Raw genomic sequence first — 27671 nt, forward strand, 5'->3', positions numbered from 1 at the left:
TCCTAGGGCCGCAACTGTGGCATATGGAAGTTCCCAGGCTAGGGGTCAAACAGTGCTTCAGCTGCCACTCTACACCACAGCCACAGCCACGGGGGATCCAAGCCTCATCTGCAACCTACACCACAGCTCATGGCAATGCCAGATCCTTAACCCACTGAATAAGGCCAGGGATCAAACCCATATCACCACAGAGACCATATCAGGTTCTTAAACTGCTGAGCCACAATGGGAACTCCAGTTGTGTGTATCTTGAAGTCCATCAGGAAGAAGACCTTTAGAGATGCAGGTGGAGAGGCACCCCACCCCCCACCGAGGTCATGATAGTCAGCCATCGCTGTCTCTTCCATGGGAGACCAGGGAGCCCCCTCCGTGGTCATTGGATGGGAATTTCTCCTCCCCAGTTGCATGGCCATGTGGGAAGATCAGGCAACATCGGGTCCAGAGCCCTGGATCCAATTAGGGCAGGTATCTTATCACCTGCCAAACACAAGTTGGTTTTCTTCTTTCCCTTCAGAGTTGCTTTTGCTAATTTCAGTGAGCATGGCATCAAGGCCAATCAGAAGAGAATAAGAATCAAGTCCAGGAATATGTGGGGCTAAATAGATAAAAGCTGTCGCTCAACAGATCCCAGTGGAGCTCTTTCTGGCAGGAGACGCTTTCCAGCATCAAAGCCACTTGGAACTTATCTATAGGATGCTTTGACCTTTTAGCTGCTAGAGCTGCTTCAGTCTGAGTTGCAAAAGTACCCAAAGTTTTTCAGCCATGACCTTGGCCTGGCTCTTCTTTTTTTCTCTTCTTCTGTCCCTGGAACTAGACTATTCTCTGAATGTAGTTTGGTTCCATTGGCCAAGGATGTTTGAAGCCAGAGCTGGGTTCAGATTTGTCTCTCGTTCCAGCCTCATTGCCCCTCAGGATGAAGGAATTCTGTGCAAAGATCTTATCATTGTTGATCTTGGCACATTCTCTTGGCCTACATGTGTGGGCCCCAGATGGGCCCCCAGTGTGGCCAGCTGGCTGGATGTCACCAGGGAACCCCTCTCATCGCAGAGGGTCACTTCCTTTCTCAGGCTATAGCCACAGGAGCTGTGTCGACTGGGGCTGGGAAAGTAGGCCAAACCAGAACCGGCTGGAGAGGGAAATCAGGCAGAGTGTGTTTGGAGGTGTCTCTGATCCACAGTGAGACACCTCATTTCTACTGAGGGTGACTTTGGAATGATGTCTGTTTGCCTTCACTTACTGAAGGTCAAGTAGTGTAGTCCAAACCATGTAATTCACTGAAATTCACACGGACCAACTGGCATCCAAATTTCTTTTCTAAGAATCAACATATTTCTATCTTGTGATCTCATCATCAAATATTGCCAAGTATGTGTGCCCACGGTGTGGATACAGTGGGGCCAAAGCTGGGCTGCCATCTGCATGAAGACATGTTCCTCATATGTCCTTCTCTGCCAGTTTGCTGCCTGAAACCCTCAAACAAAAAACAAAAATTTTAATTCCACCATCTGAGCCAAGGACTCTGCCAACTATAGAAGCTGCTCATTGAAAATGTCCCATGAAGATTTTTTTTTTCCTTTGTTCAGCTGCACCCATGGCATACAGAAGTTCCTGGACCAGGGATTGAATCTGAGCCACAGCTTTGACCTATGCCACAGCTGCGGCAGTGGGAGATCCTTAACCCATTGCGCCAAGCTGGGGATCGAACCAGCAACTCCAGAGACCAGCTGGATCTTTAACTCATGGTGCCACAGTGGGAACTCCATCCCGTGAAGATTTGGATGATGTAGATTCTTCTTCTTTTTTTTTTTTGGCCATGCCTGTGGCATGCGGAAGTTCCGGGACCAGGGATCCAACCCACACCACAGCCGTGACAAGATTGGATCCTTTAACTGCTAGGCCACCGGGGAACTCTGATGATGTACAGATTTGTGCCTGAGGTTAAGCTCTGCAGGTAGCTGGCAGTGGGGAGGGGAAGGGTAGTCAAGAACAGGCGGTCCTTAGGGCCTTGAAAAAGGAAGAGCATATCTGGAAGGGGACCAAGAGGGCCACGCAGGGCAAGGAAGACAGGGTCACCCACACGGCACCCTGCCTGGTCTCTCAGGTAATGATCCTCCTGTCATTAGCATCACAGGCCTGCAGGCAAGGCCCCTTATGGATGAGAAGCTGCCTGTGTCCAGACCAAGGCCAACAGCACATAAAATGGCCTGGGTTCAGGTCACCCTGAACTGCATTGACCACCCGGGCCCCCAGCAGAACTGTAAGTAACCAGCTCCGTCGTGAGATCCATTCACCTGGTTATAGACAGAGGGATGCAGATGTGGGTTTCCAAACCTTTGGTCATGATGTGCTTTCAAGGGCAGGGATCCACAGGCCCATGGCCAACCTGGGTCTCCAAACTGGGAAACTGATATTAAACCAGCATCTGCTCTTGATCCAACCACCTGGCCCTTTCCATCAGGCCCTCCAAAAGGCCGAAATAATCTTTCACACAGTCCAGGAAGAGGATTTTATCAGGAAGAGGGCTGCAAGCAGACCAAATGAAATCTCCCCTCCTCCCGCCCTCTGCCTCACTTAGCCAGGCAAGCTCCTGGGCCAGTCTGTGTTCTCATGGTAGCTCTGGTGGGAAGGAAACAAAGGACCTGTGTAACCTTTTCTCACAATCATGTCTTAGCCCTTTTGCTAAAAAATACTGACAGGGCCCATGGTGTGTAAGTGCAATGGAAACTCAACCACTGAAATGACTGGGGATGTCCTTAGTCTGGTCAGAGAAACTTGGATCCCAGCTAGTTGACCTTTCATCTTGGAAAAAAATAGGAGTTTCTAAATACCCTGAAATCACCAGTTATATTTAAAATACTGTGCCTGGATTTCCCATTGTGGAGAAGCAGAAACGAATCTGACTAGGATCTATGAGGATATGGGTTCGATCCCTGCCCTTGCTTAATGGGTCAGGGATGCTGTGTTGCCGTGAGCTGTGGTGTAGGTTACAGACATGGCTCAGATCCTGTGTTGCTATGATTGTGGCGTAGGCCAGCAGGCGTAGCTCCAATTTGACCCCTGGCCTGGGAACTTCCATGTGCCACGGGTACAGCTCCAAAAAGCAAAATAAAAAAAAAATAAATATTGTGCCTATTCTATTTAAAACAGCCATGCCATGTGTACAGCCCTAAAAAGCAAAATAATAAATAAATAAAATAAAACAACATAGTGTGCCTATTCTATTTAAAATAGCCATGCCATGTGTACAGCCCTAAAAATCAAAATAATGAAATAAATAAAATAAAATAAAATAGTGTGCCTATTCTATTTAAAATAGCCAAGATAAATAAAAAAAAAAAAATAGGGAACTTCCATGTGCCACAGGTACAGCTCCAAAAAGCAAAATAAAAAAATAAATATTGTGCCTATTCTATTTAAAATAGCCATGCCATGTGTACAGCCCTAAAAAGCAAAATAATAAAATACAATAAAATATTGTGCCTATTCTATTTAAAATAGCCAAGACATGAAAGCATGAATATCCATTGACAGAGGAATGGATAAAGAAAATGTGGTACATATATACAATGGACTATTACTTAGCCATAAAAAAGAATGAAACAATGTTATTTGCAGCAACAAGGATGGACCTGGAGATTATCATACTTAGTCAGACAAATACCATATGATATCATTTACATGTGGGATCTAAAATAGGACACAAATCAACATATCTATGAAACAGAAACAGACTCACAGACATAGAGAACTGATGTGTGGTTGCCAAGCGGGGTGGGGGAGGGACAGACTGGGATTTGAGATTAGCAGATGCAGACTATTATATATAGGATGGATAAACAACAAGATCCTACTGTACATAGATAGCACAAGGAACTATATTCATTCTCTGTGATAAACCATAATGGAAAAGAATTTTTAAAAGAATGTATATATATGCATAACTGAATCACTGTGCTGTACAGCAGAAATTAACACCATTTTGTAAATCTATATACTTCAATAAATTTTAAAGATAATAAAGTATCATGTCTATGAATATAATGAACACTATTTAGTTTCACTATCAACATTTGTTCATGCCCCGAAAGAACTGACAATCTTATATTCATATTTACAGTCTGAGTTCCACAGTGCCTTTTAATTCTTTACCATTTCATCTTTTTAAAAAAAATCACATAACGTATGGAAAGATTACTCACTTGACTGGCATCAGGTTTGAAATCACCCTGAATATATTTCCTAGCACTTTCCCATTGATTGCCTTGGAAATAAATAACCCCAAGAGGTAGCATCCTATTTATATGTCCAAGTTAGGAATATTTCTCTTATTGCTCTGCCTCTAAAATAAATTCCCAAGAAAGTGTGTGTAAAGTATCCAAATACCATTTTCAATAGCCGCCAAACCTTGACGTTCCCGTCTCAGCAAGAAAGCATGTAACCAGTGAGTAAACTGCCTCTTTGTCAAACATAAATGCAGCGAAATCTAAGGTGGCTCCTTTTCAACTAAATTGTCTCAGCACGCGGAGCAGCAGGGAGAGGGTCTGCTGTAGGACACAGGCGAAAACCCAATCTTTAGATGATTTTTCCAGGAGGGTATTTATATTAAGTTCCGGGGAGAAATGATGAGATATTCGTGGTGAAACGGCACATTTTCTTTCAGCATCACCCGCTCCATTTAAATGCGTTCTAGCTTTTCAGAACGTGTCCCCGACGGGGCTGCTGGGTCGCCCCGGGCTCTTCCTGCCCGACTCCACGGGCAGGTAAATGAATTCTGGAACCCCACTGGTTGCCTGGGATTTCCACGAGACCTGACCTCCCCTAGACGCACTCGGCCTCCAGGGTCATACATGCTTTTCAAGAGACATAATTTTGTCTTGTCTGGAGCACAATGTCATTAGAAAGCCACTTGGCCCACCCACGCAGCTGCCACGGTCCCTTGGCATGGCCTCAGCCTGCCACTGGCCGGGCTGTCCCTGGAGATGGAAAGAGGCTCCGGGACGCCGGGCATCACTTGCTTGAACCAGACGCAGGAAGCCTTGGGGGTTACACGGGAGCGCCCCCACCCCCCCGCCCCCGGCCCCCAGCCCCCGCAGCCTTTGCTCTGTGGCCTTGGGCACAAAGGAGGCGGTGCCGCCAGGTCCCAGCTGCCCAACCCCTGCAGTGGCACATCCAATCCCCAACCCCCTCCTTAAACGGCCAGCCTGCCCTAAGTCGCAGACCCCATCTGTAACTCAGCTCTCACTCCCTTCCTCACGCTTTACACCCAGAGGCAGTGCCCTATAAAGAGAGCCTTTTCATTCCTGCTCCCCCTGCCCTAACTCCAGCCTCTCACTCCAAACCCTGTAACAGCCTCTCCGAGGTTACTCCACACTCAATTCCACCTCCTCCCATTTCAGTATTACCCCAGAGCCAGAATTCTTTTCCAAATACATACCTTTGGCAATGTCACAATGTCACCCTCCTGCTCACAGACCTCCAGTGACTTTGACTTCTCAGGGCCTGGAGTCTCCTTAGCTGGGTGCTCCGGCCCTCTGCCTGTGTATGTAAAATAAAGTTTTATTGGCACGCAGCCACACCCATTCATTTACATACTGTTTCTAGCTGCTTCCACGCTATGACCGCAGAGCTGAGTCCTGGTGACTGAGACCACAGGGCTTGAAAAGCCTTAAAATAAGATTTGCCCCTTTATAGGAAGCATTTGCTGACCCTCTGCTCTAAAATGCAGGTCCCAAATTTCCTTACCAGTTTCGGGTCTTTTCCTGCCTTTAGTGCCTTGATTGACACTAGTCTACTGTCGGCTGGGGGTAATTTACCCCGCCAGGCCATCCCACTGGACCAATACTTGCAAATTCTTTCCTGGCTCCGGTTGCAGCGTTATCTCTGGCTGCTTTGGATGCATCACACTTCCTTGTGGGGTTTGCACGTTCTGACTTTTGCTATAAATATTAATAATGTGTGTCTCTTGCTGCTTCCCAGCCCACCCAGAGCCTCAAGCTTCCTGAGGGCGGGTCACCACCATCTCAAGCACCTAGCCCAGCTCCCTCCACACCTCCCGAAAGTCATTCAATTTTTGGACTTAAACACTGGGGAGTCTTTTCTTCCAGTAGCTTCTAGAATAAACTATGGGCATTCTCCAAAATGCCCATGGGCATCGCAACATCCAACACAAGGGGAAGTTGGAGTGAAAAGAAGCAGTGGTCTTAACAGATTTGGGTTACTATCTTACTTTTGCCATTAAAAAAAAATTTTTTTTTAAAGACCACGTTGTAAGGGCGCACCCCAGGGCCTTGGAAGGAATGAGCACAAGTGAGAGCCTTGGAGCTCAGCCTTGTGGGCTTCATGGCAAATTACCTCTGTATCTAGGAGTCACTCAGGTGTGAAGGCTTTGATGGGATGGCCAGGAGAGCCAGTCCGCCGAGAGGTACGTGCTCCAGGCTAACCAGGGCTCCAGATCCACCTGGTGCTCTAATCACCCAGGCATCCCCCTGGCATAACAAGGGCCGACTTCTACATTTTTTCTTTAATCTGGGTTTTAGAAGCCTTGCAGATTCACCATGGAAAACGGTCTGGCAGTTTCTCAAAGAGCTAAGTGTAGAATTACTCCATGACCCAGCAATTCCACTCCTGGATATTTACGCCAAAGGAACTAAAAGTAGGAATGGATACTTAAACACCCATGCTCATAGCAGCACTACTCACAATAGCCAAAAGGTGGAAGCAACCCAGTGTCCACCAGCAGATGAATGGATAAACAAAATGTATGCCTGTGATGGAATACTATGCAGCTCTAAAAGGACGTGATGTTCTGAGGCATGCAGACCTTGAAAATAATATGCTAAGTAAAATAAGACACAGGACCATTTGTGATTACACTTACATGAAATATTCAAAATAGGCATATTTTTAGAGATGGAAAAGAGATGAGAGGTCACCAAGGGCTAGAGGAAGGGGGAAAGGGAAATTATTAATGTTTAGAGAGGTTCTGTTTGGGATGATGGAAAAGTTGGAAAAGTTGAGAAATTAGCAATAATGGCTGTACAACATTTGAACATAATTAGTGCCCATGATTTGTACTCTAAAGAATTGTTCAAATGGTATATTTATGATACGTATATTTTGCCACAGTATAAAAATACCAAGTAAAAGCAAGGTGACGTCTGAGCATCAGAGACAAATTTGTTCATTATTTATAAAACAGAAACAGACTCAAGACATAGAGAATAGACTTGTGGTTGCCAAGGGGAGACAGGGCGGGGGAGAGAAGGATTGGGAGTTTGGGATCAGCAGATGCAAACTAGTATATATAGAATGAATAAACAACAAGGTCCTACTGAATAGCACTGGGAACTATATTCTGTATCCTGAATGGATAAGAAATAATGGAAAAGAATATAAAAAGAATGTATATATACATATATATGAATAACTGAACCACTTTGCTGTACAGTAGAAATTAACACAACATTGGAAATCAACTATACCTCCATAAAACTAAAAAAAACCCTGAATTTGTTCAGATCATGTTATTCATACATAAAAAATATCTGTCAGAATATTTTGCATGAAAATATTTATCTAAAAGGATTGCAATCTCTGGAATAAGGACTCGATAGAGCTCATGTCTGTAGAACTCATATATAAAAAAATCTTGCAGGTCAATTACTAAACCAATGAAAATTGATATTCACCTGGTATACATTCACCAGCCCTCCTGCCACTTGTCAACCCTCAGCCATGGATGAAATCAGCAGCAGTGAACGCACAGGTTCCAAGAGATGGTGTGGGTTGTGTATGCCAATGTTGTCTTTGAAAAACAAAAAGCTCACCCGGGGGCAATTTGCCTGGGCTAATTTGTTTTAGGCCTTGAACTCCCTGAAGTCTGTTTAATATGCCTCTGGCTATCTGTATAGACCCTGACAGCCAGCCAGAGGTGAGGGGCAAGCAGATAACGCACAGAGGTTTCATGGGAGCAGAAAAAGCATTGATACAGGGGGATTATTCAGTGAACAGGAGATGCACTTACGACCTGTGCATTATGGGTCACCTCTCTAAATGTATTTGCCACCCCGTGCCCCACCCCCAGGTTCCAGGTGCCCCCTCAGTCGCTTTCTCTAGGGCACATTCAGAGCCTGTATTAGGAAGGGCAAATAATACTTGATACTACAACATACTCCAAGATGGTTTAGCACGATAAGAGTTTTGTCTTTTTTTAAAAAAAGATTTTTTCATTTTTTAAAGTTTTATTGCAGTATAGCTGATTTTTGTTGTTGTTGTCTTTTTGCCTTTTCTAGGGCTGATCCCGCAGCATATGGAGGTTCCCAGACTAGGGGTCTAATCGGAGCTGTAGCCACCGGCCTATGCAGCAGCCACAGCGACGTGGGATCCAAGCCGCGTCTGCGACCTACACCACAGCTCACGGCAGTGTCGGATCCTTAACTCACTGAGTGAGGCCAGGGATCGAACCCACAACTTCATGGATCCTAGGTGGATTTGTTAACCACTGAGCCACGACGGGAACTCTCCAGTATAGCTGATTTAAAATGCTGTTACAGCAAAGCGATTCAGTTATACATATTCACATATCCATTCTTTTTCAGATTCTTTCCCCATATAGCTTATCACAGAATATGAGCGGAGTTCCCTGTGCTCTACAGCAGGTCCCTGTTAAGCATCCATGCCATATACCATAGTGTGCATGTGCCAGTCCCAAACCCCCAATCCACCCCTCCCTCTACACACCTTTCCCCTTTGGTAAACATAAGTTTCTTTTCAAAGTCTATGAGTCTGTTTCTGTTTTGTAAATATGTTCATTTGTATCCATTTTTTTAGATTCCACATATAAGTGATATCATATGGCATTCATCTTTCTGTCTGACTCACTTCCCTCAGTATGATCATCTCTAGGTCCATCCATGTTGCTGCAAATGGCATTATTTCATTCTTCTTTATGGCTGAGTAGTATTCTGTTGCATATACATACATCTTTACCATTCCTCTGTGGATGGACATTTAGTTTGCTTCCATGTCTTGGCAATTGTGAATAGTGCTGCTATGAACATAAGGGTGCACGTATCTTTTCAATTCATGGTTTTGTCCAAATACATGCCCAGGAATGGCATTGCTAGATCATATGGTAATTCTATATTTAGTTTTCCGAGGAACCTCCATACTGTTCTCTGTAGTGGTTGCACCAATTTACATTCCTGCCAACAGTGTAGGAGGGTTCCCTTTTCTCCCTCCTCGGCATTTATTACTAGTAGACTTTTTGATGATGGCCATTCTGACTGATAGTAGTTTTGATTTGCATTCTCTAATAGTTAGCCATGTTGAACATCTTTTCACGTGCTTTTTAGTCACTTGTCTGTGTTCTTCAGAGAAATGTCTATTTAGATCTGCCCTTTTTTTTTTTTTTTTTTTTGGCTTGGGTTTTGTTTTTGTTTTTTGAGGTATAGGAGTTGTTTGTATATTTTGGAGATTATCCTTTGTGAGTTTTTTCATTCCAAAACAATCTGAGGTGGCTGTACCTACCAGGCAGGGGGCCTTCTGTGCTCCTTCCAGCTCCTTGACTCCCTTATCCTCTAGGGCTTTTGAGCTGCCTGCTGGATCCTATGCAGACGACTAGGAGACAGGGGAGAGGGATGGTGGAGATGGCAGAGGTGGGTTTTCCGGATGTGATGCTCATCACTTCTGCCTACATCCTACTTGTAGGCAGTCACATGACCTCATCTGGCTGCAAAGAGGTCTCAGAGACAGATTTGGGTGAGGACAGAACAGTGTTCCTGCCACAGGGATGTGATGAGCCATACAATCTTTGCCTCCTCCCATCCCCTTGTACTATTTTATCCTCACTCCACGAGGAGATGGGAATAGCCTGCCTTCCAAGGGGAGGAAAAGGAGACACAGAAACCTTGAACTCAAGGCTCCAGCCTGGGTAAAGACTGTGACCAGGGGCTGCCCTTCTGGCTTCCTGGCTGGGTCAAGGCTACCTCCTCTCATGACCTTCCTTGAGCTCCAGGGCAGACTAGGACAGCCTCTGCTCAGAGGGAGATGTGCTTGGAACATCTGGGCTCCAGATGCGGCTGCTGGCTTCCTTGATGGCTCCGAGTGCAGGGGAAGATACTGGTCTTAAGCTCTAAAACCCTGCGAGGTCTGCTTTTTGTCTCTGAGAGATCTCCTCTCCCCTCTGCATTCTTTGAGGGCTGGATTCAGTGGAGCCAGCTCCATCCAACAGCTGACAGGGGATTCTCAGTGGAGGACAGTTGGTTTTGGAACAATTCCTGCTGTCAGTCCCGTAAAGCCTAAGCTTCCTGACCCGTGGGGGCATGAGGACAACCCCACCTGCTTTTGCAGTTAGTCATGGGGGGGAGTTCACTGTAAAAAGTTGGTGGAAAGTTAAGCTGGGTGGTGCACAGAAAAGGATGCGTTTGTTGGGCTGACTCCCCCACTCTGCCTTCTTTCCTGTGACTTTGTTCACTGGCCCGTGCAACACGTGTTGCCAGGATATGAAGAAGCCACCAGTAAGAAGTACCTTTTGCCTCCTCTCTGTGCGGGTTTCCAACCATGCATCTGTCTGTATTTTATGTCTCATCATGGCGATCTTAGAGATGAGGTTGGCCTCTATGGCGTGACCCCTTAATTCATGATATGAATAGCAATGGGAAGAGTTGAGGAGATTCGTAAATGGTCGTTCACAATGGGATTTGGGGGGAAATGTAAGTGCAGTGTTGGAGTTTCCGCTGTGGCACAGTGAGTTAAGGATCCGGCCTTGCTGCACTGTGGCATAGGTATGGCTTGGATTTGACCCCTGCTCCTGGAACTTCCATATGCTGTGGATGCAGCCAAAAAGAAAAAGTGCGTTGTCTGCGACTTTGACTTTCCAAGGTTGAGATCAAGAACAATCATACCTTTAGACTTTCCTCCAATGTGTCTTTCATTCACACAGAATCCTGAGCTGGATGGATTGTGTTAGCCCCAGGAAGGATTTTTTTCTGTTTGCATGTAGCTCTATTACTAAAGATGCTTTACAAATAACTGAGGGGAGTTTCATTGCTGCTCAGTGGTAACAAACCCAACTAGTAACCGCAAGGTTGCGTCTTCGATCCCTGGCCTCTTGATCAGTGGGTTAAAGATCTGGCATTGCCGACGCAGCTCGGATCTGGCATTGCTGTGGCTGTGGCTGTGGCTGGCAGCTGCAGCTCCAATTCAATCCCTAGCCTGAAAACTTCCATATACTACAGGTGTGGCCTAACACACACACACACACACACACACACACACACAAAACCCAAAAAAACAAAACCTGAGAAAAGTAAATATTTGTTATATTAGTACAGAATATAAGATCAGAGTGGTTCCAAAATACACTTGATGTAAGATTAGGGAGTATCACATGAGAGGGGTTTACTTTCTCACATAGCCAGACAATCTGGATGTAGAGATGTGGCAAGGTTGGCTAATTTAGTGACAAAAAAACCTATGATTTTTTTGCTCTGCAGTCCTCAGCCATGCTTCCTCATAGACACAAGATGGATGCTGTGGCTCCAGTCATCACATGCTCACAGAACTACAGCCAAAGGCTGCGATGTGTTTCCCCTTTACATCTGAGAGAGAAATATCTTTCTTAAAAACAATACCACCCCCCCCACCTGCTACAGACTTTCTTTGTATCTCATTGGCCTAAAGTGAGTTCATTCTTATCCTGAATGTAATCATTGGTAAAAGGGACTAAGATTACCCTAATTGGATTAGATTGGTGTTGCTAAAACTTCAGCATGAATCAGAATCTCGGGAGTGGGGGGAAGGGGGCTTATTAAAATACAAACGTCTGTGTTCCCCCACCAAAGTTTCTGATTCAGTATACTGAGGATAGGGGCCTAATAAAATCTGCATTTCTAATAAACTGCCAGGTCATCATACTGCTGCTGGTCTGGGGATCATATTTTGGGGACTGTTGGTTTAGAGAGATCTTGATTCATTTTCTGGGGCTGGGGCAACTGGGGGAAAACGTCAGGACAAAATCAGCAGAAGAGAGCTTGTTAGGCAGGCACCTAGTCTCATCCACCACATTTTTATGTTATTTTCCCTCGCATTTTCTGAGTACATACCTAGACTCTTTTGGCCTTTGTTCAGGACACTGCAGATTAGATATTTACTGAAATATTTTTTGTATTAATTTGATTCCTACAGCAAGTCTTTTCCCTCTGAAACTAACATAAAATCTAAGTCTATCAGTGTGTACAGCTTAAATTATGTAGAGCTTAAATTATTTCTTTCCACATTTATTACCTTTGGACCTTCTCTGCGAAATGTTATCAGTCTTCATGTTTGTTTTGTCATCAGTTTATTAAAGCCATCTTAAAAACCTCACAACCCTTCTTAGCTCTTTCCACCCTAAACACTTTTGGGCCATCAGCAAATTTTTCCACACTTCATCCTCTGGGCCATTGACAAGCATATTGAGCTCAATCACTGCAATTACCAGCTTGAACTTCAGGCACTAGCAGCATCTGAAACAATGTATGACAGCCTTCAATCAGTGTATCAGATGCTTAACATTAAAAAAAAATTCATATTGGATTCCATTATTTCCTGTGCAGAGTTCGTAGCAGATATACAGAAACAGATTTGAACCCACTTGTATATAAAGAAACTTATGCTTTGGAAAAGTGAATGTAAATGGCTTAACATTTTGGAGACTATTTTGGATATCTAGAGGCACTAAATTTAGAGGTTTGTTTTGAAATATCCGTTCAATCCTATGCCCCAAGAGCTAGCTACTTGCTATCAACTTCCACCCTTAGAAAGATATTCTTTGGAGTAAATAAGCATCTACTTTAAAATAATTTGTGTCTCTTGAAAGGGTAACGTTAAGAGAGCTAGTCCTGGAGTTCCCACTGTGGCTCAGCAGTAGTGAACCCGACTAATATCCATGAGGATGTGAGTTTGATCTCTGGCCTCTCTCAGTGGGTTAAGGAGCCAACATTGCCATGAGCTGCAGTGTAGGTCACAGATGTGGCTCAGATCTGGCATTGCTGTGGCTGTGGTGTAGGCTGGCAGCTGCAGCTCTGATTCAACCCCTAACCTAGGAACTTCCATATGCTGCAGGTATGGCCCTAAAAAAAAAAAAAGAGCTGGTCCTAGTCATCAGTACTAACCTGAGTGTGAATCCATTTAGTAAACCTCACCCCTCTCTATTCATATCTATGTACCAAAGAGATGCTAGGATGGGAGCAAGGGATGATGGATTTGGGAACTCAGGGAAGCAAACCTCGCGATGGGAGGGAATTCTCAGTGGGCCTGGGCAGCTGAGGGGTGGTCATGGGACCTGGATGTGATGCTTATAAGGAAAAAGGGCCCAGAAGGTAGCAGTGGAGGCAGAAGAAGTAGAAACACATGTCTCTCACAGTTTGACCTAAGACAGCCCTGTTTAGTAATAACGTGGATCTTAAAAAAGATTAATAAAGACTCCTGGGATGTTCTTATTAATAGAGGAATATTAACACCTGAACTCCAGACCAGCCTCCTGTCCCTCACCTTCTGGTCAGGACATGCTGATAAGGCCCATATCTGCTTTTAAGGTTTAATCATAGTCCTTATCTCAAGCAAGCCCCATTGGGCTGGAAACGAAGGTGATGAAACCAAGGCATGAGAATTTTTAGGTGAGTCACCTAAGGCCATATGGTTAAGACCTAAACCATGATTTGGCAGTCAGTGCTGTTCCCATCACACCATGTGGTCTCTAGGATCAGGGCTGCTGTGGATGGTTGTGCAGGCTGTGCACTGGACAAAGGCACACAGCTTATGGAGTAACAGAGCAGCAGGAACCAGGGATGCTTTTGTAAGTAGCACAAAAGCTCCAAATGGACCAGCTTAGGCTTTGCTTACTCATTACTAGCTATTAGTTTAGTACAAATGAAGTAACCCTTAATAGACCAGAATTCTTATGTTTATATTAGAATTATTTACATAAAATGGGTGCCTGTAAAGCTGGTTCTAGGTATAAGGACAATTGGATTTCTGAGCATCTTCCTGAGTGGTTTTTCTGCCTCTGTCTTGCCTTTTCCAATCTCAGGGCCACTGACACATTGCTTCAGCAAGACCTGCCCTATTTTTTTTTAACAGCCTTATTGAGGTATAATAAACAATGTTGTCTTTAAAATGTATAACTTGATTGCTGTCATATGTGTGTACCTATGAAACCAACCCCACAAGGTGATCAACACATTCACCCCACCCCAAACCTTCCATTTGTCATCACTCTCCCACCCCTTCCTCTCAATCCAGGGAAACACCCATCTCCTTTCTGGTCCCTCAGGTCAGTTTACATCTTCTAGTAATTTTTTTTGGGGCGTGCACCCGGAGCATATGGAAGTTCCCAGGCCAGGGATAAAACCCTGCCTCAGTAGCCACCTGAGCCCCTATAGTAACAACATCATATCCTTAACCCACTGGGCCACAGGGGAACTCCACACATTTTATAGATTTATATCAGTGGGATCATACAGGCTGTGCTGATTTTTTGTTCAGCTTCTTTACCAGCATAATTATTTTGAGCTTTATCCATGTCCTTCCATGGATCAATATTTCATTCCTTTTTTATTGCTAAGCAATATTCCATTTTATGGATATGGTACAATTTGTTTATCCATTACCCTAAAGACAATCATTTGGTTTTATTTTAATCAATCAATAAATTAATTAATTTTGGCTATTACAAACATGGCTGCTCTAAACATTTCTATGTAAGTCTTTGCATGGACATAGGCATTAATTTCACCTGGATGTCTAAAAGCAGAAAGGCTGGATCTTATGGAAAATGTATGTTTAGCTATTTAAGAGAGTATCAAACCATTTTCCAGGCATTTGTGCCATTTTACATTCAGTGTATCAAAGGTCTAGTTCATTCACATCCTAACCAACAAAAAACACATAGACATGTTAATAGGCACACAATAGTACCTCATTGTGGTTTTAATGTGTATTTCCATGGTGAAAAATCATGTTGAATATCTTTTCATGTGTTTATTTTCTGTCTATATATCTTTGATGAATTATGTTCAAATCTTTGCTCACTTAAAAAAATAGTTATTTTCTTATTACTGAGTTTTGGGAATTATTAATATATTGCATATACCAGTTATTTATGAGATATGTGATTTATAAGCATTTTCTTCTACTCTATGGCTTATCTTTTCATTTGTTAAACAGTACCCTTTGAGTATTTAATTTTGAAGCAATTTACTTGATCAATTTTGTAAGTGTGTGCGTTATTCTTTTGCTTTTGAATGTAAAAAAAAAAATTGCCTAACCTAAGGTCACAAAGATTTTCTCCTATGTTTTCTTTTAAAAATTTTATAATTTTAGTTTTTACAGCTAGATCTCCAATCCATTTTGACTTACTTTTTGTATATAATGTGAGGATTAGTCTGGAATTATTTTTTGCATAAAAATATCCAATTGTTCCATCTCCATTAGTTGAAAATATTATATTTTCTTCCCTGAATTATCTTTGCATCTGTGTAAAAAATCAATTGACTTTATAGATGTGAGTTCATTTCTGGACTCTTTTTTTCTATTGATCATATTGTTTATCTTGAACCAATATCAGACTATCTCAATTACTCTATTCTGTTCCACTGGTCTATTTATATGTCTTGATGCCAATACCACAGTATCTTAATTACTGTAGTTTTATAATAAATACTGAACTAAGATGGTGTGAAATCTTTCTTCCTATTTTTCAAAGTTGTTTTCATTTTCCTAGGTCCTTTATATTTCAATATGAATTTTTGAATCAGCTTGTCAATGTATAAAATAAGGATTTTTATTGGGAATGCATTTTTTTCCTACAGATTAATTTGGGGAAAGGTTGACATATTTGTTAAATTGGGTTATCTGACCCATGAAACTGGTAAATCATTCCATTTATTTAGGTTGTTCATTTCTGTCAGCAATGTTCTGTAGTTTTTTTCCCCTTTTTTGGCTGCACGCACAGCATATAGAAGTTTCTGGGCCAGGGATCAAATCCGAGCCATAGCTATGGCAATACCAGATCCTTAAACCACTGCACCAGGCCGAGGATCAAAGCTGTGCCCTTGCAATGACCCAAGCCACTTGCAGTAGGATCTTTAACCCACTGTACCTCAGCAGGAACTCCAATATTTTGTAGCTTTAATTTTCCGTGTTTTGCCAGATTTATCCCTAGGAATTTTAACTTTTTATACTACTGTAAGTGGAATTAAAAATATTAATAGCAAATTGTTCATTGATAATATTTAGAAATAACAAATTTTTGTACATTGATCTTGCATCCTGCAGCCTTCCTAAAGTGATATACTCATGCTTTTGGTTTTTCTGTAGATTCTATAAGATTTTCTATATAGATGATAATGTCATCAATGCATGAAAAAGGTTTTATTTACTTCTTTTCCAATTTCAATGCCTTTTCTTTTTTTATCTGGCCTTACTGATTGATTTGGTTGGAACCTCCAGTATGGTACTGAACACATTCTAATCTTCAGGGGAATGTGTTCAGTCCTTCATCATACATATGAGGTTAGCTATACATTTTTCTTTGAAAACCTTTATCAAGTAGAGAAATTGCCTTCAATGCCTAGTTTGCTGAGACTAGGACCTCCAATTACGCATATATTAGACCACGTGAAGTTAGCTGTCCCACAGCTCAAAAATACTGTTTATTGTTTCCAATCTGTTTTCTCTCTGTGTTTCATTGTATTTAGTTTCTGTTGCTACGTCTTCAAGTTCACTAATCTTTTCCTCTCCATGTCTAGTCTGTTTTAGTTCCATCCAGTGAGTTTCTCATCTCAAATATTACAGTTTTCATAGAATTTCAGGTTGTATCTTATATTTTCCATGTCTCTGCTAATTAGGCATGAGCATTCTTCCAATTTCTTGAACACACTGAATACAGACATAACTATTAGAGATCCTCATCTACTAATTTCATTATTCATGCCATTTGTGCATCAGATTCCATGGATTGGATTCTTGCTCTGATCATGGGACAAAATTTCCTGTTGCTTTGCATGCCTAGTAATCTAGATTGGATGACAGACATTGTGATTTTTACCTTGTTGGTTGCTACATAGTTTTGTATGACTGGAACTCTTCTTGAACTCTATTCTGGAGCACGGTTAAATTACTTGGAAACAGTTCAATCCTTTCAAGTTTGCGATTAAAGTCTACTGGGCAGAACCAGAGAGAATGTAGTCCAGGTCTAATTTTGCCTCAGCACCAAGGCAAACACTTCTGGGTGCTCCACCCGCAGCTCCATGAATTATACTTCTTTTGCTCTGGCCCTGTGTGATCTATGGAGAATATTCACTTTCATCCTCTTGGGTGGTTCTTTCCCCAGCCTCAGGTGTTCTCTCACACATGTTTGTGGATAGTCAGTGGAAGCCTTGAGGGAATCCCTCTGTATTTCTGGAGTCCTTTCCCCTCCTCCCCCATTTACCCTGGCCACAGTGGCTTCCCTGGATCTCATTTCTGTCTCCTCAACTCAGGAAGAACACTGACATCTGCCTGGGTTTCCCTCTTGGCCGCACTGCTTGGAAACCCTTCTGTAGGGCTCAGCCGCTCTAGGGCTCCCGTGGTTTGCTTCTCATCTTTCAAAAATTGCTATTCTTTACTGCCTGATATCCAGGGTCTTTCAAACTCTTGTTTCATATACATTGTCTCCACTTCCAGTTATTTCAGGCAAGAGAGTAAATCCAGTCCTTGTGACTCTATCTTGTCTGTGCTACTTTTAAAGACTCTGCCTTAAATCACAATTTACCAAAACAACAAGGGGTCCTACCTATATCACAGGAACAATCTCCTGGGATAAAACACAATGGGAAAAAACAAAAACCTTAAAAAGAATATATAAATATATGACTGAGTCACTTTGCTGTATTGCACAAATTGGGACAACAATGTAAAGCAACTATAATTTTAAAAAAAGAACTTACCAGGTTCAGGTGCCTCTCCTTTAGGGCTTCTTCTCCATCTAATTTAGCAATTATTTAAAATGAGCAGCCAGGGTTTGTGATTAAGAGCATAAACCTTGAGGTTGCACAAGCTAAAGTGTGATATCACTTCATTCTCATGCTTTGACCTTGCTCAAGTTACTTACCTGCTTCAAGCCCCAGTCTCCTCCTTTAAAGTCAGGGGAAATCCTGGGAGATTTCATTTTATGTGTCAATCTGGCTATGGTGATCAGTTGTCTAGTCAAACATTAGTCTAGATGTTGCTGTGAAGATATTGTATGACTGCAATTAACACTCAGAGTCAGTAGGCTTTCAAGGGAGGTGACCCTTGATAATGTGGGTGGGCCTCATCCAATCAGTTGAAGTAAAAACCAAAGTTTCCAGGAGAAGATGGAATTGGCTTCAAGACTCCAAACACACACATCCTGCCGGAGTTTCTGTCCTGCCAGCCTGCCCTGTAAATGCTGTATTTGCCTGGTCTCCACAATCACATGAGCCAATTCCTTAAATGAATCTCTTGAAGCTGGACACTTATTGCTGATCAGTTCTTTTGTTCTCTGTCTCTCCCATTTTTCCTCTACCATGTATTTGTTTTAAACTACAAGTGGCCAACACCTTAGCTGTGTGATTTCCCTTTATCGTTATGAAGGGCTGTCTTCCCTAAGCTGCAGTGTACAAGGCGATATCTCAGAATGAAATGAATCTTCTCTTAGAGTACATCAGTTCAGGCAATAACTGAATACATGGGCACAGGGTCGGACGCCTATGAGGCACGTGCCTTACATTACCTTCCCACAAAATTCAAAGTTTTTTTTTTGCATTTTAGGGCCGTGCCCATGGCTTGTGTAAGTTCCCAGGCTAGGAGTAGAATAGGAGCTACAGCTAGCTGCTGGCCTATGCCACAGCCACAGCAACGCAGGATCTGAGCTGCCTCTGTGACCTACGTCACAGCTCATGGCAACACTGGATCCCCCGACCCACTGAGCAAGGCCAGGGATCAAATCCACATCCTCACTGATATTAGTTGGATTCGTTCCCACTGTGCCACAATGGGAACTTCAAGTTCTTGCCTTCATTCCTGTACAGGGCTGCCCTGAGATGCTCTTCCACTCCTTCTCCCCCATTCACAGAAGCAGCCACGAGAGCCACAGAAAAACTTGGGGGTCAGAGCCAGGAAACTGAAGGTGGGAGATCCCAAAGCCGTGGCCAAGTGAGGTTGGACTGAAAACTTGAGGGAAAGATCAAACTCCAGTTTTTATTTTTGGCCGTGCCAGTGGCATGTGGAAGTTCCTAGGCCAGGGCTCAAACTCTTACTACAGCAATGACCCAAACTGCTGCAGTGACAATGCTGGGTCCTTAACCCTCTGTGCCACAAGAGAAACTCCAAATTTTTATCCAGAAAAACCCAGGGCAATCAATATACATCAGCCTGACTGATACTCAGAAAAGCACGATGTAACAGTTTGGTCTTTCTGCGGTGGGCCCGAGAGAATTAGGAGGGTGAGAAAGGCACCTTTTAAATCAGGAGAACATCCTTTTGCTGAAAAGATTTGAGTGTTTCTTCCTTTTCCAGTATCATTTACACCATCATCACAGCCTTAAAACCTGGTCTTTCTGGCATCGTGTTTTCCCTATGAAGCATCTAAGCAGAGATCACGAAGTGGGATTTCAAGCAGAACTTCTGTGTGGACCTTTGCTCTATCTGCCTCTTTGCTCGGGCAGAAGTATGTGTTAAGTCAGTTATAGAAACAGGAACTTAAATAATGGATGAGCTCTTCCCATTTTCTGTAGACAAAGGAATTTTCTCAACAGGAGAAAAGGCAATTGTATTTATCTGGGTAAATGGGTATCTTATCACAGAGGAATAACTGGAGAAAACATCATGATAGGAAAACAAATGATAGGAAGACATTAGATATTTTAATTTATCCGGTCTTTTTCTTTTCACAGTGGAGTTAGGAAATTGAAATGTGTAAGCCGGAGCAGGTGGAGTTTTAAGTCCTACCATATTCTGACATGTGACAATTTTAGTCACATAAAAATTTAAATTTCTTGCTTTGGAAAGAGCTAAGACAATGGGAATAAGAGAAGAGACACTCCTATGCTCTGAGGATGAATTTTTAAATGGTGCTTGATTTGCTCATTGAACCTTCATGATTTGATTCATGCTATGAAACTGGCACAAATAAACACTAAATGAGGCATTTTTGAATAAATTTAACATTGAAAGCTCTGGTCGAGGGAACTACAGCATATATCATTTGGTAAATCTCATTTCTCTGAAACTTGGGACTTTATGCTTTTTATTGGCTTTTTCTTGCCAGTTTTTTTTCTCCATCATTGAGTCATTATGACTGTTCAAAAGAAAGCCAGAATTCATGCAAAAGCATATAAAAGAAGACTAGATTAATTTTGAAATTATAGACACTCCAGGAAACAGTAAAGTTAACACACCTGGTGTAAAACATACTTGGAGCACGTTCATGTTTAATGAAAAATATATTCCACCGAGTATTAGCACTGAACAACACTACCTAGAAATCCATTAATAGTTTTGCAGCTTATTGGACGGTTGAGATTTTATTATTCCCACTCTAGCCAAGCATGATATGAAAATGCTTATAAATCTCAACAACTAACCCTAAAGTCCTGCCAAATTACTTCCCCCCACACACACCCCCACACCCATCAGCAGAATGTCCTATTCCATGAAAATCTGAACATGTCAGCAATACCTACAGAGATGCTACAAATTACTTCGGCATTAAATCATCTACTAGAAGACGAATCTATGACCACCACGGGAAGAGGATGAAATATTTATTTAAAAGGCCAGTGGGGAGTTCCCACTGTGGCTCGGTGGTAATGAACCTGACTAATATCCATGAGGATGCAGGTTTGATCCCTGGCCTCGCTCAATGAATTGTCATAAGCCAGATCCTCATGTAGGTTGCAGACATGGCTTGGATCTGGCATTACTGTGGCTGTGCCGTAGGCCAGCAGCTGCAGCTCCCATTCAACCCCTAGCCTGGGAACTTCCATATGCTGCAGGTGCAGCCCTAAAAAAATAAATAAATGAATAAAATAAAAGACCAGTGGATCATGGGACACATAGCGAGTTGGTAACATGCTCAGTAAACCGTAATGTTCTCACTTCTGGGAGAGGACTCTGCCATTTCCTCTAAACCAAATCTTGGTTATTCAACAAAATCAGATATTCCCCTATCGAAGAAATAAGCTCATAAACAGCGACAGAGACTGGTTTTCCCCTCCTCCCAGTGAGACTTCTCTGGAATTTCCTGCTTCTCTTTCATGCAGGAGATTTATTTTTTCTATCCTTCTTTGAAGGCTCTTGAATTTGTATCCTTTTTGAACATGAATTTTTCTCTTTTTTAAATTTAATTTTTTTTTTTTTTTTTGCCAGAATCATTTTCTTGTTCTTAGTCAAGGACACAAATTGATCCAATTAACTCAGTTGATTGGTAGTTCAAGTAAATATATTTGTGCTTGTTCACAGCAGTCAAGCGTTCCTTTGGATAGGGAGATCCCATGGTGTCTCAGCAGGTTAAGAGCTCAACACCGTGTCCACGAGGATGTGGGTTTGATCCCTGGCCTCGTTCAGTGGGTTAAGGATCCGGCATTACTAAAGCTGTGGTGCATTTCGGTTCGACCTCTGGGAACTTCCATATGCTGCCGGTGTGGCCCGAACATGTATTTTTCTTGAAAAATATTGGATTAAATAATTCTCAGCCTTGCCTTGTCTCATAAAGATTATGCTCTGATTAAAAACAGACCCGGCTTGCAGATCTGCTTTCATTTTTTTTTTCTCCTGAAACGCAAACAAGAGAATTTTTAATAAAAACATTCCACTTCCCACCAGAGACGCTGACAATGGTGATCCAGGTATTACCCTATCTGCAAATATGCATCCAGCACGCACGGCCTGCGTGGAAGTGGTTTAAAGGCTTAACCCAAGATTTTCATATTAAGAATGGAATGTGGTATCTTTTGATTCCTTAAGTCCCTCATTTTGAAGAAAGGCACCTTTTAAAATGATCTGGAAGTTTCCGTTGTGGCTCAGTGGGTTAAGAACCTGACTTAGTATCCATGAGGATGCAGGTTCGATCCCTGGCCTCACTCCATGGGTTAAGGATCCGGCATTGCCATGAGCTGTTGTGTAGGTCATAGATGAGACTTGGATCCCGCGTTGCTGTGTCTGTGGTGTAGGCCGGCAGCTGCAACTCCGATTCCACCCTTAGCCTGGGAACTTCCACATGCCACGGGTGCAGCCCTAAAAACAAAAGACAAAACAAAAACAAAAACAAAATCTTTATGCGTCACTGTGTAAAAATACGATTTTAAATTTTAAATTGAAAAGTATAAGATGCTACATCTTTTCTAAGAAAATGGCCAAAATGTGCATATGTACATGCATATTTTCATATCTACACATTCGCACACGCAGGAGCATCTCTGGAAGTACCCACGGGCACTGGCCATGCTTGTTTTCCTTGGTGCACTGTTTGGATTGCTCATCTTGCCTGCATGGCAAGTTGGTTTTCTAGGAGGCGGATTCTGAGCGGAGACTCGTGAGGATCACAGATGAGGGAGTGTGCTCCGGGAGAGAAGGAGAGGAGGGGGGATCAGGCACATGGAAACCTTGATCTGGATGGATTCCCAGCAAGGCCAACCCCTGGGAGGTCTGAAGCTGGACCACCCCTCAGAGTGGCCCCAAGATGGGAGGAGGGGCTGGGCCTTCATTCCTACCCCCCCACCCCCACCCCATCCCTCAGTCACTGGATGCTGTCTGGTCCTGGGAGGAGGTGGAGCTGGGGTTGAGGAAGTTTTCTTCAGCTTGAGGCAATCCCCAAAGAGGGTTGATGGTAAGAGCCTTTGAGCACATTCCCAGCAGCTGGCAGCGGGGGTGGGCAGGCAGGTGGGGGGCAGGGAGTCCCCTTCTTCCTGAAGCGGGAGGTGGGGGTGGGCAGCACCGTACAGCATCTACAATGTTATCTTTCCATAAATGATGGCATAGGTATCAGGAATTTAATTTGCAGTCACAGTAGTTTGTGGTGTGATATTTGCCCTCGCCTGCCCAAGGTTTGCCTGCACCACCCTGCCGAAAGTCCCTGAAGTTTTAACAATTTGTTGCAGGGTGGTTTAAGAGGGGCTTCCTGGGAAAATCTGTGTGTACTCACTGCCCTCGTAGGTTACTCCTTCATTGCTTATTATCGACCAATAACTCAAGCATACATGACGTGGCCAGTGGAGAATGAGACACTGAAATTGTCCAGTTTCCCTAGCTTTGCCCGTGCTAATAACAGAAGGAGGTTAGGCTAGTTCTCTGGACAGTCAAAGGAGCCTGAATACAACACAGAGAAGTATTCCCCCAAATGGGATGCGGGTGCTTCAGGGGGTACCAAAGATACCCACTGGCCCTCTCTCTATAGCAAGGACATTTGCTATGGCAAGGAAATTTGAGAATTTTTACATATACATAGAGTCCTGGAGTGGCCACTTGGATGGAATTAAAAAAGAAAGGACACAGAGGAAAATGTACAGTCCTGGTCCCTCCTATGACATTCACTGTCTGTACCTGTCCCAAGGACATCACTGTAGCAAAAACACTGAACCAGAGATCCACAAAAATGTTACAGGATGTCATAAAAAAAAAGAATAGAATCTTAATGAGATAGGGGAATGACCATGACAATTTTTAGTGCCCTCAGAGGGTTATAAGTTATCTCATGGCAAAGCACTTAGAAATGTGATTAAACTTGAAATGGTCATTATTCTTTTACAAATACAAATGTCCCAAATATGCTGGCTATTTTTGTGTATGTGTGGTTACAAGGGGCAGACATATGCTCTGGCACACATTTTCAAAAATTAAATGTGCTTAATCTGTCCATTTGAGAAAATGATGTTAAGATGAGTGAGAAAGTAATAACTTTTGAGAGAAATTCCTGCTATGGAAAGAGCATTTTGGAAATGGATGTTTGTGCATGTTTCTGATTTATGTGGCATTTATTGCCACAAACAATGTGAAAACTCATAAAGATTCTGGAAGCAGAATTTTCTAACCTGCCCTCAATTTTTTCCAAATGAATAATGTTATCACGTTTTGACTATGTTTATTAGGAATATTGAGCGCCACATTTTCCAATTAATTTGCAGCAACATCCATGTGACATTCAGAAAAACGGAAATTTACTAGCCCACAAGAAACCTTGGGACAATTAGCAGAGGGACTTACAAAAATCAATATCATGATTTCGTTAAGTGCAGTAAAATCAGGGCACTTTTCCCACTTAAATCCACACACTTTTGTGAAGCACATTTTTATGTATTACAACTAAGCAATAAAATGTAGTGAACTCAAAACCAACATCACAAGTTGTTTTGGGTTTGCTTTGGTTTTTGTTCTTTTTTTTTTTGCTTTTTAGTGCCACACCCATGGCATCATGGAAGTTCCCAGGCTAGGGATCGAACTGGAGCTGCAGCTGCCAGCCACAGCCACAGCAATGCCGGATCCAAGCCCTGTCTGCCACCTACACCACAGCTCATGCCAACGCCAGATCCTTAACCCACTGAGCAGGGCCAGAGATCAAACTCACGTGCTCATGGATGCTAGTAGGGTTTGCTGCCACTGAGCCACTACAGGAATTCCACAAATTATTGCTGATCTCACTATTTCAGGAAGTATTAAACCAAAATTTTCACTAACCAAATTTTTAACATCCCACTTCAACTTTTTTCCTTTAAAAACATTTATTTTTTTAACATTAGGAACACAGTCGTAACATGTTCATACTAAAGCAAAATATAAGTAAATACAGATATATCAAAATTTTTAAAGTGTATCTATTGGAAGCACACAGTCCAAAGTGATTTGCCGATAGAGAGGCATGATTTACATTCTTGTATAGAAGATAACTAACCAGGAACAGCAAAGAAAATGGGCTGGTTCTGTCCTTTGCAAACTCTATCAGAAAAAAAAAACACATTCCCCACAATGCATGTAGCATACCAATCCTGAGTGTGTGTGTGTTGGTCCTCTCGTGCCAAGTAAACAAAATTAGAAAGTTAATTACCTAAGCGTTTTTACAATTGTTCAGCAAGGTCTATATTGGCCTTTGGTGAAAAGTCACGTTGGCGGAGCTCAGTCCCAGAGATTCTGAGTCAGCAGGGGAACTACTGTTGGCTCGGGAATCTGGACTGTTAGCAAGGACTCGGCGCTGTTGAGAATTAGTGCTTCATTTGGAAGATGAGGACACTAAGGTCCAGACAGTTCAGGGATGTGGTACAGAGGGGCTTCCCTACCCGGAGCCAGGACGCGGGCCATCCAGACTCAGCTTTCCCCCATCCAGGGCACCTCTCTAGGTACTTCCTGCTCCTAAAGCGATCATCTGGCGCAAGCCCAGTTTGATATTTGCAGAAAGCAGAGGAAAGCAACTGATTCAGAGCTTTAGCTCGCAACCACTCTTCTCTTGCAAAATATCCTTTGAGTTTTCTGGTGAGACTAATGGCCACAGAGCTGAGGAGAGCTAGAGACAAAAGGTCATTGTTGGGTTGGCTGGCGTCGCCATGTTGCTAGGAGAGCCTCTGTGAAGGAATGTCCCAGGCACCAGGGGCCCGTTTCTCCGCACAGCCCTGCCATGTGCAAAGGATGCCGCCTCTGTACATGGGGAGTGGGCCCACGCATCCCAAGGCCAAGGTCAGAGCACCTGGGAAAGGGATGGTTTCCTCCCGGCCTTTGCGGCACAAGAATTGAAGACGGGCATCCAAGTCCCCCAATCACCATGGAGGTCTTACATTTTAGAAAATAAGCATATGTTAAACTTTCGAATATTGCTTTGCCTTGTAGTACCCAAGCCTACTTACTCCTTTCTCCTTGACCACAGTTATAATGAAGGGCAGCAAGATGGGCCTGACATGGACATGTACCCATTTTGTTGGAAAGAGGCCACGACTTGGCCCGTGTGTGACTTGCAGGCCCTGGGAACTTGCCAAGCACGGTGGCGGGAGGGTGGGATACTGGTCCCGACACCTTGATCGTGTTAGTTCAAACGCCTCTCGGGTCAGGTCAGGGAGCAGAGGAAGAGGAGGGTGGAGGCTGCAGGTGAAGGGAGCAGATGCTCTGCCCATAACAGTGTGATCACCTCTGTACTGAAATGCAGAGCACAGACCCATGTCTTGCAAGCGCCAGAATTCCAACCACCACCACATTCTTCCCTTTGTTAGTTACATCCTGGAAAATATGCCTTCAAGTGTGCTGTGTACACAGATCTACGTGTGTGTATTTTCAGAGTGGGAGAAAACAGAAAGAATAAAAGGAGCTTTTGGACTCACTAGCTAACATTTTTTGAAATGTTTGAAAACTGCTTTGGGGGAAAGCAATATAGCTCTGGCTTAGAAAATCTATCACATTCTCATTTTTAAAATAATCCCTTCAATGTGGGGGGAGGAGGACTTTGTTGATGGAACTGCCAGAGGTAAGCCTGGTTGTCAGTTCTGGAGTCTTCCTGCTGAATGGTAACGGGAGGTGTCCCCCGCCACCAGGGCTAAAGGGCACAGTCACAGGCTGCCACATCTGCTCCCGAATTCCGAGCACAGGGCCAGAGAAGAGGAAGGACATGAGGCTGGCTGAGGCAGACTCTTCTCTTGGATAAAAGTCTTGGACTCTTCTTGGATAAGAATGGGGAAAAAAAAAATTGACCAGGGAGGATTCTGGGATGGCTGGATTTATGCAAATCTTTCTCCACCAAAGCCCTGGCCCTGCACCCTGGCCCCACCTCCTGCAGGTAGTGACGGGCTGGCTAAAAAGCTGAGGGGGTGGGGTGCCTCTGGCAGAACTCACGCTGTTGAAAATCTGCTCACCAGGACGATCTGCTGCCCTCTGACTATCTTCACTTCCTGTCCGTCACAGGGAATGGTGACGTTTGTACTGTCGCTGTGACCACCACCCAAGGCTAGAGGGGGCTGGTCAGGGCGGGGAGTGTGGCTCTGAGCCCTGTCCACGTGCCCGAGGCCTGCGTGGATCCGTCTGTTCATACACCTCTTGATCCGGTGGACACAGAGGCTGCAAAGCTCTGGTTCACACATCAGCAGCATCTCTATTGGAGGAATGAAAGCCTCTGTTCCCCATGGAAGGATCTGGAAGGACAAGCAGCTTCTGGGTGGCACTGACGTCATGGTCCTGGCTGCAGTCTTGCTGTGCAGGCTCTTGAGGGCTTTTCCTTGGTGGGGAAGCAGAGGCAGTGCAAGGCCTGAAAGAGAAGAAGATTGCAGTTCTGCGGGCCTTGGGGTTGGTCCTCTGCCTGCGGCGAGAGGCAGTTGTGACCACACCGGGTGTTGTGATGGGGTTTGTATTTGATAGTGACAAAGTGAAGGAATCTGGGTGGGCCCCTGCACACGGGAGAACACAGAAAATACTCCCCAAGGGGGGCGGTCTTTCCTCCAGGCATTGCTTGGCGTGGAGGAAATCATTCCATCCACCCACTGCGAGTAACTGCCCATTAGTAACACCTATGGAATTAAGAGCAGTTTATATACAGAGCGCCGAGTGGGGCAACATAGTTTTCATTTATGATTGTTTTAGTAATTTCTGCCAGACTAAACAATATTAATTCTAGTTTCCAGAATTTGATCAATGGTGAAGCCTACTTTATTAGACAGGGTTTT

At 43.5% G+C, this 27671-nt stretch overlaps 2 protein-coding genes across 2 annotated transcripts in view; both read right to left on the bottom strand.

Moving 5' to 3' along the window:
• LOC146399492 (uncharacterized) overlaps positions 1-27671 on the bottom strand; it is a 112537-nt gene that overhangs the window by 64505 nt on the left and 20361 nt on the right. Inside the window, exon 4 of the mRNA XM_084979577.1 lies at positions 5435-5535. Within this exon, the coding sequence (XP_084835703.1) occupies positions 5435-5535 (101 nt within the window). The remainder of the gene's footprint in view (positions 1-5434; positions 5536-27671) is intronic.
• The window catches only part of LOC146399493 (uncharacterized), a 119080-nt gene continuing 116148 nt past the window's right edge, over positions 24740-27671 (bottom strand). Inside the window, exon 4 of the mRNA XM_084980191.1 lies at positions 24740-27256. Within this exon, the coding sequence (XP_084836317.1) occupies positions 26844-27182 (339 nt within the window). The 5' untranslated portion in view covers positions 27183-27256 and the 3' untranslated portion in view covers positions 24740-26843. The remainder of the gene's footprint in view (positions 27257-27671) is intronic.

This window comes from Sus scrofa, chromosome 10 (assembly GCF_054392235.1).
Source record: "Sus scrofa isolate SSC_HxYL_T2T_F1_AM1 chromosome 10, Sscrofa_HxYL_maternal_Yorkshire_Landrace_v2.0, whole genome shotgun sequence".
NCBI classification, from domain to species: Eukaryota; Metazoa; Chordata; class Mammalia; order Artiodactyla; family Suidae; genus Sus; species Sus scrofa.